The sequence below is a fragment of the Chrysochloris asiatica genome, unplaced genomic scaffold (genome assembly GCF_000296735.1).
Source record: "Chrysochloris asiatica unplaced genomic scaffold, ChrAsi1.0 scaffold00026, whole genome shotgun sequence".
NCBI lineage: Eukaryota > Metazoa > Chordata > Mammalia > Afrosoricida > Chrysochloridae > Chrysochloris > Chrysochloris asiatica.
Genome location: NW_006408544.1, coordinates 16222541 through 16235929, shown reverse-complemented (window position 1 = coordinate 16235929; position 13389 = coordinate 16222541). Strand labels below are relative to the sequence as shown.

Here is a 13389-nt window from a genome sequence, read left to right as displayed (position 1 = left end):
TCTCAGAGAACAGCCTGCCTCCCCAATTCAAGGAGGTTTAAAATCAAAAGGACTATTTATTCTCCTGGTCAGCAAGTATATACTCTGCCCCGTCGCCATTCTGAGGCCATCCAATATTTCCAGCCTGAGCACTACATTGAGCAAAGACAGTGTTGAAGGTCTATACTGTATTCACTGTGCATCAGCAGACTGTGCAGAACCTACAACTCAGTTATATAAAACGCCTCAAGGTTGCTGAGGTCTCTAGAGCACACACAGCTCCTATATGTCATAGGTGTATGATGACATTAAACAATAAAAGTTGATTTCCCAAATCTTTTCACTTATAACTTATAACCAATAAAGCTAAAGGTGTTTTTGGAACTTACAAAAGGAACCAATCCCTGAGCCTCCATCTCCAGAGAGAGGAAAGTGACCTCACTGACGGAGCTCTTAATGACCCCCCACCCCCACCCCCTACTTTAGACACAACACTTTGGTTTTGAGTGGCTGTTGCAGAGGAGCTCTATAACTTACTGGGTGGATGATGAGAAACCTGTTCGGCCACAAATGTTACACTGTTTTTGGAGACCCAGGGAACTGGTCCTTCTGAAACTAGCTCCTGCAAGCAAATACAGCATCATTTTCTTTTAATGTAGAAACAAAGTAACACCGCAGAGAATGATAACTACAATCTTAGTCTCCCAAGGGGCTTTAATTGCTGCCTCTATATACCCAAAGCCTCCTAGACATACTTATATTATGGTACTTAATTACACTACTACAATTATTACTGTGTTTGTCTCCTTTACTAGACTAAGAGATTTTTTCATTTATTCTTTATGATTTGGGGAGCAGGATTAAGAAGCGAGGACTAAGGTTAGGATTATGAGGAGGTGACTGAGTTTGGTGTTAGGGTTATGTTTAGAACTAGCGTTAGTGCTAGAAGTAGGGATTGGGCTAAGGCTGGGAGAAAGGCTTGGTTTAGTTTTAGGGTTACAGTTAGGTTTATTTTTATGTGGTTTTGTTGTTGTTGCAAACTGGTCTCTCTGGTTTCCTATATTCAGTTAGACTAAGAGATTCCTAAAGGCAAGAATCATGTCTTCAGTAAGGGCTACATATAACATACCAGTCAGAAAAGGATCCATGGAAAGTCATGCTTACTGAAAGACTATTATGTGGCACACCAGACACTTGTGGATTAAAGGCTTCAAAAATACACCACCAACCCTAGCGCTTTTTATAGAAGCACTTAATTGAGTCTTTGTCACCAGTCTACTTCATTGAAGCAAACCTCTAACTGTTGGAGCTACGGAGGTTAGTTCTGGGTGACATGTGCATCTACAACATCATCTTCCATGATGATTTCACAACGACAGAATCTAAATGCCACCTAAACAGACTAACGTCTCTGAAGGCCTTGTTCCCATCCTAGACCTCTCCACCTCTCCTTTGAACTTGAGACTCTTAAATGCCAAGTCTTTATTTCAAAGTTGCACTTATATGTCTAACAGACCCCCTCATGCTCTGCATTTTAGATCAGAACTATTGATTATCACTTTCCTAAATACAATCTTTTCCTTTTCAGTAAACGGTATCAACTGCTCAAGTCCACATACAAGGGTGTATTACTGATTACCACCTTTCCTTTACGTACCCACCCATCTATCAGTTACCACCACAGGATAACCAGAATCAGCCAGCTTGCTCCTGAAATAATGCTAACGCTTCCTCAATAGCCACATTGCTTCAATTTTTGCTCCCTTCCAATTTATTTTCCACAAAACCATCAGAATAATTTTTTTCAAACAAAAATGACATGCTGAAATGTCATAAAACTATCATTATGACACACATGGTCCTGCATAATCTCATTTCTAATCTTCATCCTCAGGCCACTCTTTCGCTCTACTGGAAATGTGCTGATGAACACTATTTTACAGGCAGCGAGCATCTTTTGATCATTGCTTACATGAGTTAATGTTGTTATGTGCTGTGGAGTCAGTTCTGACTCATAGCGACCCTGTAACAGTTTAACAGCTATGCCTAAATCAAATCAAACCTTAAATAATATTAACTTTATGAGATAATTTTTAAATGTCAATGCAAAACTTACTGCATTCTCTTCGGTGTCATTTGGTAATGTCCAGTGACACTGAAAGATCTCACCCAAAATGGGGTTGTATGGTTTTTTGGCAACTGATCCTTTCCTTCCTGCATGAAAGGCTGAGAGGTACCACTTCACAACCTGAACCATTCGGTCCCTGGGATCCTTCTGGTCACTTATGCTGAAATAGAAAGAGACAAAATGTAATGTCCTGTTTTGGCAGTATAAAAGTCAATGCCTCAGCCCCAGCAGGCAGATGGCCACTCTGAGCATGTCTGAGAGGAACCAGGACCAATAGTTACTCTGAAGTTTCTTTAAAAAAAATAAGATAAAAAATACTTACAGCTAAATACACAGATCTTAGTGTATGGTATGATGAGATTTGATAAATGTAGATGTATTTCTTTTATGTAATTAACACCCACTCAATCAAGACACAGAGCATTCCCATTACCCCAAAAAGTTTCTGTATGCCCTTGTCCTAGCAATTCTCAACTTCTCACCCTGAGGAAAACACTGTTGATGGTTTCTATATAAGAGAGATTAATTTTGCTTGTTCCAAAATCTCATATAAACACATAGTTTCACTGCCAATATTTGGGGATTTTCTACATACATTTGTATTGTTGACTTTTAATTTAGTTCTGAGATCAGAGAATATCTCTATTATTTCAATCATTTGAAATTTATCAAAACTTGTTTTATAACCCATGGCCTAATATATAATCTACCTTGATGAATGTCTCATGTGCATTTGAAGAAGCTGGGTGTCATGTTTAGAAAGTACATCAGGTCAAATATATAGTATTTGAATATTCTATGGTGGTGGTTACATGAGTCAGTTCCGACTCAAAGCAACCCTGTACAAGGTTTCCGAGGCTATAAATCTTTACAGGAGCAGAAAGCCTCATCTTTCTCCCATGGGACAACTGGTAGTTTCGAATTGCTGACCTTGCAGTTCATAGCCCAATTCGTAACCACTATGCTACCAGAGCTCCTTTGCATATTTTTATAGCCTTACTGATTTGTTTTTGGAGGGGGAAGTTGGTAATTGTTCAGTCAAATCCTTATGAACAAATTTCCAACTATTATCTATTTCTCCCTTTAATTCAGTCAATTTTTGCTCTATGCATTTTGAAGATGTACTATTGTTAAGTACCTTGGAGTGGGTTCCGACTCATAGTAACCCTGTACAGGGTTTCCAAGGCTATAAATCTTTACGAGAGTAGAAAGCCTCATCTTTCTCCCGAGGAACGGCTGGTAGTTTCGAAGTGCCGACCTTAAGGTTCGCAGCCCGAGTGGTAACCAGAGCTTCTTTGTACTATTATAGTCATAGGCATTTAGGATTATTATTCATTCATGGGGTAAGAACTGATGTTTCCATCATTATAAAACGTTCATATCTGTCTCTTGTAATATTCCTTATCTTGATACTAACTCAGCTTTAACATTCTTTTACTCTTAATCAGTTATCTTTAAAGTCTACTTCTTACAAACATCAAAACATAAGGATCTTATTTTCTAATCCAGTGAAGTGTGTATTACATTTACATAACTGACATGATGTTGTTGTTAAGTGCCATTCATGATTCAGCTCTCACTCACAGCTACTCTATCCTACAGTGCCACACCAGGACTCCAATGATTGATATGTTGGTATTGTTGTTAAGCGCTGTCAAGTCAGTTCCGACTCACAGCAACCCTGAATAGGGTTTCCTAGGAGCAGCTGGTGGGTTTGAACTGCAGACACTGTGGTTTGTGGTCCAGTGCTGACCCTACAGCACCACACTATAAGTCCAATTATTGATATAGTTGGATTTAACTCTACCATCTTGATGTTTGTTTCCTGATTCCTCCTTATTTCCTTTTCTTGGAGTTAATTATTTTTAGTATTCCATTTGATCTTATCAACTGGATTTTTAGCTGTATGAATTTTTTAAATGGTTGCTTTATGAACCCCAATGTGTACATGCTCACATAAAAAACTAGGGCACTGAACCAGTTCACTCTGGTTTGAATCACTGCCTGAGAACTTGCCTTTCTACCCTAGACATGCTGAATCAGAAACATTTTTAAACAGGATCCCCAAGTAAAATGTACAATAGGGCTTCAAAAAGTTCATGGAAAAACAATTAAAAGATAATAGCATTTTTCTATGAACTTTTTGAAGCCCCCTCGTAGATTCTAATTCAGTATATGTATCTGGGGTAGAAAAGCAAATTCTCAGCAGGGAGTCAAACCAGAATGAACTGGTTCAAAGCCCTAAAAATGACCCTTAGAGTGATTAATTCTCCAGTCTAGGAGTGGAGGTCTCTAGGACCATCAGGGGAGAAGAGCCGAGAGCGGGACCCTACCCAGAGAAGCAGAGATGCCTGAGATAGAGACAGAGACGATGATGTGGAGTGATGAAGTGGCTAGGGACTTTGGATCCAGAGAGGGAGAGGGACTGTGGGCCGAAGGGGTAGGAGGGGAGTGTAGGGGGGCGGGTTTCTAGGATATACCCTTTGGTTGGATGATGATGCATGGAGGGGATTGGAACCAAGGCAGTGAAATGATATACGATGGAATGAATGTAAAACTAAAGTTCTCTCATGTAAACTATCATATAATTCACAATAAAATATTAAAAAAAAAAAAAGACCCTTGAGTCTTAAACCTATAGCTAATAAACAATTAGAACTTTCCATTTTTCATTAAACAATTGCCAAAAATGTTGACATTTTATTTGGTTATCTACTAATTTAAATGTTGTTCTGAAGTTTTTATTTAAGTATCTGCCCTTTAGGCACTGGTTAAGTGGTTCTTTGAAATCTTCAACAAGAAAGATACGTATAAATGTCAGACAATGTGCCACCTAATGTGAAACCTTAGTGATTTTTATCTGACTCCAGTAAATCACAGTCTAACACCAAGGAATACAGTCAGAGGTCAATAGGATTCTTCCCATTCATTAACAACAAAAATTTTCTGCTACCAGTGAAGTCATGTGAATTCTCCTCCTTGTAAATGAATCCCACCGTTAAATTACTTTTGTCCATTGTACATGTGTATATACTATTGTTTGGTTTATTATTTAAATTTATGAGTAAGTCTATAATCTGGACAGAGTTCTGATGTGGTGCTGCAGAATAAGCACTGGATTGTTAACCACAAGGTCAGCAATTCAAACCCACCAGCTGCTCCTTGGAAACCCTATACAGGGTCATTATGAGTCAGAACTGACTCAATTGACACTTAACAACAACATACTTTGGACACCTGACTGTAAGCTCCAAATGGACAGACATTGTGGCTTATTCTTTCTCTCCAGTTTTTAAATTTAGCAGCGATCAAAGTCCAGATCAGATACATTCATAGCCTTAGCCCCTATAAATACTGGTCCCCTATTACAAGCTCTTAACATTTTCTAGGTGTTAAGTTTGGCTATATAATACCATTACTGCCGTAAAGCCTAAGCCATAGACAGACATCCAATACAGGTTTCCCCAAGATCTGAAAGTTTAGTTTTCCTCTAAAACTTTTTGTAAGCTAAAAATGGCAAAATGTGAAGACTACCAATAATTTATATGGGAAAAACTTTTGAGCATTCCAAGACCTCCAAAATAATCTACCGAATCATACAAAATAGCACATCAAGCTCAAAATAAGACTATCATACAAAGTTCACAGGTATGGCTCAAAGTTACAGTGGCTTGGTGCTGAATGTGGTTCCCGGGGAAGGAGGTGAGCAGTGCGAGCTGGTTCCTTAAAGACTCACTGCCAAACAAATGCTGACTACCAGTTGTGCTTTCTGCCTTTTTTTGTAAAAGCAAAAATCCCCTTGGATTTCTTTTGGTTCGCAAAAATAAGTAGTAACATAGCTAGGTCTTTTGTAAAAGCCAAGTGGCATTAATGTGAACTTTTGAAAAGTGGGAATACATGTATAAGTAGAATGTTCAATGCCACTTTTACCCATAAATGTATGAAAGACAGAAGGAACATGCCATGTCTATCCTGCAAAAGATAAAGCTATTTCGTAACATTAAAAAAAAAAAAAATTGGAAAGTACTGTGCCCACATACCTCACAAACAGGTCCGGATGTGCAAAAAAGTCTGCGTACATTTCTAAAAGTGATCTTCTTTCAAGAATAAATGTTGGAAGAACTACCTGGAAACATACACACATTTGACATTTGGGGATCATATTCCACTAAGGACAGATTGCTTAACTGTTTTTTAAAAATTCATTCCAATCATATTCACACCCACCAAGTATTGCCCAGGCTTTTGACAGCCACTTCCCACACCGTCCTGACACATACCTACCCAGCAGAACAAAAGAGGTTTTGAACGCTCAAGTGTCACTTTCTCTGAGCAACCTCCCTCTTTTCTCCAAGTGAAATAACACATTTGACAGCACTTAACAACAAGTGGAATAAGGACTATACAATACTCACTAGTAACCTTTGGGTGCTACCTATAGGGCGTTACATATGCACTATCTTATTAAACTGCACAAAAGTCTTATGATTATTATTCTCATTTTACAATGGAGAAAAATGAAGCACAGGGAAATTTTCTTCCTGCTCCACACGTGGAATTCAAAATAAAACCTGACACTAGGAGCCTGTACACTGTCCCTCTAATGCTGCTTCTCTGACGACACTAGACAGGTATTGGTGTTAAGTCGCTTAAGTCAAGTGGGTTCTGACTCATAGCAACCCACCCAGGATTGACTGACTGTGGAACTGAGTCTCGGAGCTATAGTTACTAGTCCAGTCCTTACCCTATAGAGCCACACCAGGACTCTGTTCAAATATATAGGACTCAGCTCCTTTTATACAGTCAGACACTTTTTAAATGAGCATTTGAAGAAACTAAAGAAAGGATAAAGATTGGAAATTAGCAAACTCTTTCTGCCATGGGACATGAAGGACTAGGAATGGCACAGGAGATGGCAGGGGAAAGTCAAGGAGATTCGAAATCAGAATACGGGGAGAAAGAATGAGAAAGATGAGAATTAACCAATACAGAAAGAAAAAAATTCATTAGGAAATGTTAGAAGATAATCTGAAATGTTTAAAAGATTATGACTTACTCTTTATGAGGGCAAAGTCCCAGAGTAAATAAATTTAAATCTAGTAATTATTCACCATATTCAAGATCCTGTATTAGAGCTTAAATTCTCAGGTTTGTGCAAAGTTACATTTTACATTAGATGCCAGCCACTCCATTCTGAGTCTTAACATAAACAAACTGCCTTCACTGAGTTCTTTCTGATCATTAACCCACAATGTGAAAAACTTTGCCCTCAGGCAGAGTATTTTTGAAAGTGGATTATTATTACTAAGACCCCCTAGGCAGCCCAAGGCAGAGCAGTCTCACCCTCAGGGACTTGCCTGGACAGGCCCTTAATGGAAATTGAGGGACTAGGGCCTGCAAGGACAGAGTCATATCCTAACCAATGTTGTTAGGTGGCCCCGACAAATTCTGTGAACTTTTCTAATCTGCAATAATGTACATATCCCAATCATGGTCCCATTCCTGCTTCCAGAGCCCTGTCTGTGCCAATCACAATTTTGTGAGGAATTTTATTTTCAGGCAACACGGTCATGAATCCTTTGGCTTCATGCTGATGGTCTCCCCGAAAGCAGATTTGTCTTTTTCTTGTCTTTACTAAGACTTAATAAAAGGTCCTGGAGTAATGCTGTAGGATAAGCACTAGACTGCTAACTATGAGGCTGGCAGTTCAAAACCACCAGCTGCTCCTCAGGAATCCTATATACAGGGTTGCTATGAGTTGGATCCAGATCAATGGCACTTAACAACAACAAAGACTTAATAAAGGGGTCTCTATTTGAATTTGGCATCTTTCCCCCAGAACAGTCCTATGTTGAAGGATAAGGAGGAAGCAAAGTATGACAGAATGATCTTGGCATTCTAGGTGGAATATGACAAATATCACACAAGAGAAATATCTTGCAAGTGCCCTGGAAGTTCAAGTTCTGTTTGGCCAACTGGAATTGGGACAGAGGAGGGGAACTCTTGCCTGAGGTGACACTAGAGAAAAACCTCAGGAAAAAGTTAAGACTGCAAAAGACAAGGAGGGGGAAAAGCAAACAACATGGAGACAGGAAATGGGGTATGAAGGAACTTAAGCACTGGACTAGTGTGGCTAGATATGTAGAGTACAGGTGGGACACATGCTTGAAAGGAGCACTAAGGCTGTACCATTTAGAATCTTTATTACAAACACTAGAGGTAAAGTTCAAGTAAACGTTTTTGTTTTGTTTTTTCCCAAAGAACATGTGCGTTCATAATGTAAATATGGTAGATCGGCAGGTAAACTTATATACTGATTCCTATAATTTATTGAGGAGTCCTGGTGTGGCGCTGTGGGTTAATGTGCCAGACTGCAAAGCCATTTGAACTGCAAGTTTGGTGGTTCAAGCTCACCAGTTGCTCCTCAGAAACCCTATACAGGGTCGCTATGGGTTGGAACTGACTTGATAGCACTTAACAACAATTTAATTTATGGAGAACATAGACACTATAAACCATCAAAGTAAGAATACTAAAGAAAAAAACCATAGATCGGCTTGGACTTCTGGCAGACGTACTACACGGACTATCTACAACAAAGATACAGGAGATCAAATGGAACAGACACAGATGAAAAACTTAAAAGGAAAGGTTAGCAAGGTGGGTTCAGTGCTTGCTGGTAGAAGATGAGCAGGGATGGCTGGTGCCAGACAAAGCATGACTCTTGAACTTCTAGCTGCAGTTTCGGTGCCAGAAGGTGGCCCGTTAGAGCAGATTCAGTTGATGGGAAAAGTGCAATTCCTTCCTTTTCCCATGCTCCCCTGGTGACCAGAGGCGTGTCCAGCTCCCACTCTCATCCATCTCCAGTACACACCCTGCTCTCCAGGAAATTGGAGTTTTTTTTGTTCTGAACCACCCTTAGTGTGAGGCTGGTGGGGCTAGCTGTGCCACTTTGGTGCCTGGATTCAGGTGGGCTTGTCCAGCCCTACAGAACCTGCCGAGTCACCAGACCAGCATTAGTCTAGCAGAAATCCTCATAACTATCTAGCCTGCCTCCTCACCCTGCTGTCCTGTGATCTTTACGGATACTAAAACCAGCTCCTTCAAGGGTTTCCACAAACTACTTCTAGATTGAGTGCCCTGACATAGATAATCTGTAGGTCTATAGAAATTCCAACTAGGGCCAGGAACATGGCTGTCACATCCCTCTTCTACCCAGCTTGTACAATCCTTGGCTGGCAGGAGCTTCAAAGAGTTTTCTCTCTGGGTCCAACAACTGCATTAGGTTTTTTGGTTTCATTTTTGGATTTTTCCTTTCATTGTTTTGTTGTCTTTGTTTTATTTGTTCCCCTTCTTCTCTTTCCAAACCTTTGCTTTTTCCTCCTTTTCTTCTGTTTCTCATTTCCCCTCCAGTTTTTTTAGTTTTCCCTTTTGATCTTTCTTTACTCCTCTCTACTCCTCTTTTTCTTTTTATCTTCCTTCTCCCTGGTTTTTCTAAGATTTTTTCCTTCCCTTTATTTTCTCTCCCACAGCTCTACTATTCTGTCCCTCTTTTTTTTCTTTTAGTTATTATCTTCTGTAGCTGCATTCACTGGGCAAAACCAGCTTCTACACCACCTGATCAACAATAGATAGCACTCAGCACCAGCCAAACCCACCACAAACTGAGGTACAAGAACAGTGATTGGTGAACAGGTGTACATGCTTTCATTCTCTAACTATACCCACAGAAGACAGTTGGTGAGTTGTAAGACATCTAAATAAAAGAATCAATTAAACACAAGTACACTAAGTATCATTTGTAGATCTGAAGATTAAAATTTCATAATAAAGTGCTAAATATTAAATCATATTAGTTTATGGGAAAAAAAACCCCAAAAGCACAAATACAACATTGCCACAATGCCCTGGAGACAACAGACAAGGTTAGCTCACAAGAAGAAAAAAGAGACAATGGCTCAAAAACAAGAACAGCACAGCCAGAAAACATTTCTAAGGAAGAAAAAGTAATGGAACTAACTGAAAACAAATTTAAAATAATAATATTTAGGTACCTCTAAGGACTCACAGAAAGAAGAAAGTAAGAACAAGAGCAGTCAAAAATAAATGCAAAATGTGAAACAATACAAAGCCTGCAATTAGAAATCCAAAGATTAATACTAAGATTTCAGAAATGGACAATACATTTAAAGGACATAGGAGTAGATTTGAAGCAATGGAAGCCCCAATAGTGAACTTGAAGATAAATCTCTCAATAATAGCATGCTCATAGAACAATCAGAAAAAAAAAATGAAATAATCCATGGAAACCTAAGAATTATTTGGAACACCATGAAAAGGAATAACTTATAGCTGATGAGAATTCCAGAACAGGGAGAGACAATAAAAAGCGGAGCAAATAGTCTTAAGAGCTGGTGGAAGAAAACTTCCTTAAATTCTTAAAAGATGAAGTATAAGCATACAAGAAGCTGAACAAATGTCAAACAGGATAGGTCCCAAAAGAAAATCACCAAGACACATTATAACCATATTTTCTAAAACCAAAGACAAGGAATGAATCCTGACAGAAGCCAGGAAAAACAAAAAGTTACCTACAAAGGAGAACCAATAAGACTAAATAAATAAGCTCTATTTCTCAGCAGAAACCAAGCAGGTAAGAGGGCAATGGAATGACATATACAAAACTAAGAAAAAAATTGCCAGCCAAGAATCATATACCCAGCAAAGATGTCCCTCCAATACGATGGTAAAATTTAGGATATTTTTAGGTAAACAGAAATTAAAGGAATTTTGTAATAACTATACCAACTTTACAGAAAATAATAAAAGGTATTCATTCTCTGGGCTGATAACCAACAACCTGAGATTAACATACATGACAACACCACCCAGAACTCAATTCAGATATGTTGTTGTCGTTAACTGCTGTCAAGTTGGTTCTGACCCATAGCAACCCTGTATAGGGTGTCCGAGGAACAGCTAGTATAAGTCTGAAACGCTGACCTTACAATTCAAACTGACCTTGCAGTCCAGCGCATTATCCTGCAGCACTATACCAGGAAGTAAAACACATCTACAAGACCGAAAATAGGGAACCAGAGATATAAATTTATAATGAAGTTACCTAAAAGAGAGAACAGTGTAGATACAAAACTTGCGCATAGTAAGGAAGTCAAGTAAGATTTCAAGATAAAACAGACTGTTTTAAATGGGAAAAATTAATAAATTTTAGGGTAATTCCAAAAAAATTAATATACCTTAACATCAAAATAAATAAAAGAAGAAAATCAGAAAGATTTAGTAACATTAACACAACATAAATGAAAAAGAAAACCTACATATAAAATGAACTCAGTGTAGAAAATCATGTGGAACAAAGAAACGAGTATTACCACAAAAAAAAACCACAGCACAATGAAAGTAATCAATTTATATCTATCAATAATTACAGTGAACTGGATTAAACATACAGCCATGGGACAGAGAGAGCTGAAAGGATAAGAAAACAGAATCCTTCAATAAGCTGTCTACAAGAGACACATCAAAAAGATGGAGACAGCCTAAATGCTCATCAAGAGAAGAATGGTTAAACAAATGTTGGTACATACACACAATGGACTATTGTACAAATGAAGAATTAAGATGAATCTGTGAAACACTTCACAACATGATGAACCTAGGTGACATTATGCTGAATGAAATTAGTTAATCACAGAAACTCAAATACTGTAATGAGATCAATGTTATAGAGTTAAGAACAGGTTTTCTTGGTAAAACAAACTATAATGGTTATGGGGTAGGGAGTAGGGAAAATTATTCATGGACTAGAAGATTGTTGTTAAATGCCATCGAGTCGACTCCAATCCACAGTGACCCTGTATAGGGTTTTCAAGGAGCAGCTGGTGACCTTGAACTGCTGAAGTTGCAGTTCAAACAGCTTTGCAGTCTGGCGCATTAACCCACAGTGCCACATCAGGACTCCAGGGCTAGGAAGACACATGTTAACATGGGTCATGGGTCAGGCAACATTATAATAATGCAGAGTAGATAATTTGTTGAACACAAGTAATAATCTGCTATGTAAAGTTTGTTCACTCAATTCACAATCTAAAAAAAAAGTTTAAAAAAACAGTAACCTAGGTTTTATTTCCTTGAACATAATAATGTTAAGTGTCGTCAAGTTAGTTCTGACTCATAGTGATTCTGTATAGGATTTTCGAGGCTTTAAATCTTTGAGGGAGCAAAAAGTCTCATCTTTCTCCTATGGAGTGGCTAGAAGGCTTGAACCACGGGTGCTTATCCTATGCAGCCACCAGGCTTCTCTGAATATAAAAGAGGTAAATTATTTTAATATATAAACTCCACTCTTAAAAACCAATGCATGACTACCCTATTCTTGTGCAAATAATACACACTTTCTATATCTGTCAACTGCTCCTTTCCCTGTGACATATTTTCCTAATGTCACTAAGCTATTTTTTGGCATAGCAGTGTCCCTGAAAATAGGGGGCATGTTTGATAAACTGGTAAGATGAATTTTATTTGCATAAACACATGGTACCTCAGTAGAATAATGAACAGATAAATTGAACAGGCAATGTTCAAAAAAGAAGAAACAGCCCAAAAACATAAAAAGCTAAGTTCCACTGGTAATCAAAGAAAAACATGTAATTTTCTCCATATTTAAAAATGTGTTTGAAAACTGTCATTCAAGCAGTATTCGGGATATCATTGCTGATGTCAGATGGATCTTGGCTGAAAGCAGAGAATATCAGAATGATGTTTACCTGTGCTTTATTGACTACGCAAAGGCTTTCGATTGTGTGGATCATCACAAGCTATGGACAACATTGAGAAGTATGAGTATTCCAGAACACTTAATTGTACTTCTAAGAAATCTGTACCTAGACCAAGAAGCAATTGCTCAAACAGAACATGGGAACACTGAATGTTTTAAAATTGGGAAAAGTGTGAGACAGGGTTATATTCAACCTGTATGCTGAGCAAATAATACTTATTCAACCTGTATGCTGAGCAAATAATACGAGAAGCTGGGTTCTACAAAGAAAAACGTGGCATCAGGATTGGAGGAAGGCTCATTAACAACCTGCGATATGCAGATGATACAACCTTGATCGCTGAAAGTGAAGAGGACTTGAAACTTATGAAGATCAAAGAGCACAGCCTTCGATATGGATTACATCTCAATGTCAAGAAAACAATAATCCTCACCACTGGACCAATAAACAACATTCTTATCAATGGAGAAAAGATTGAAGTTG

General features: G+C 38.4%; 1 protein-coding gene across 5 annotated transcripts in view; it reads right to left on the bottom strand.

Annotated features, from left to right (window-relative positions):
* Positions 1-13389, bottom strand: part of OSBPL9 (oxysterol binding protein-like 9) — a 263804-nt gene that overhangs the window by 9041 nt on the left and 241374 nt on the right. For all 5 annotated transcript variants that reach the window (XM_006839757.1, XM_006839761.1, XM_006839758.1 and 2 more), the window contains 3 exons: positions 6148-6233; positions 2096-2267; positions 517-601 (listed from right to left, as the gene is read on the bottom strand). In XM_006839757.1, the coding sequence (XP_006839820.1) occupies positions 517-601; positions 2096-2267; positions 6148-6233 (343 nt within the window). The remainder of the gene's footprint in view (positions 1-516; positions 602-2095; positions 2268-6147; positions 6234-13389) is intronic.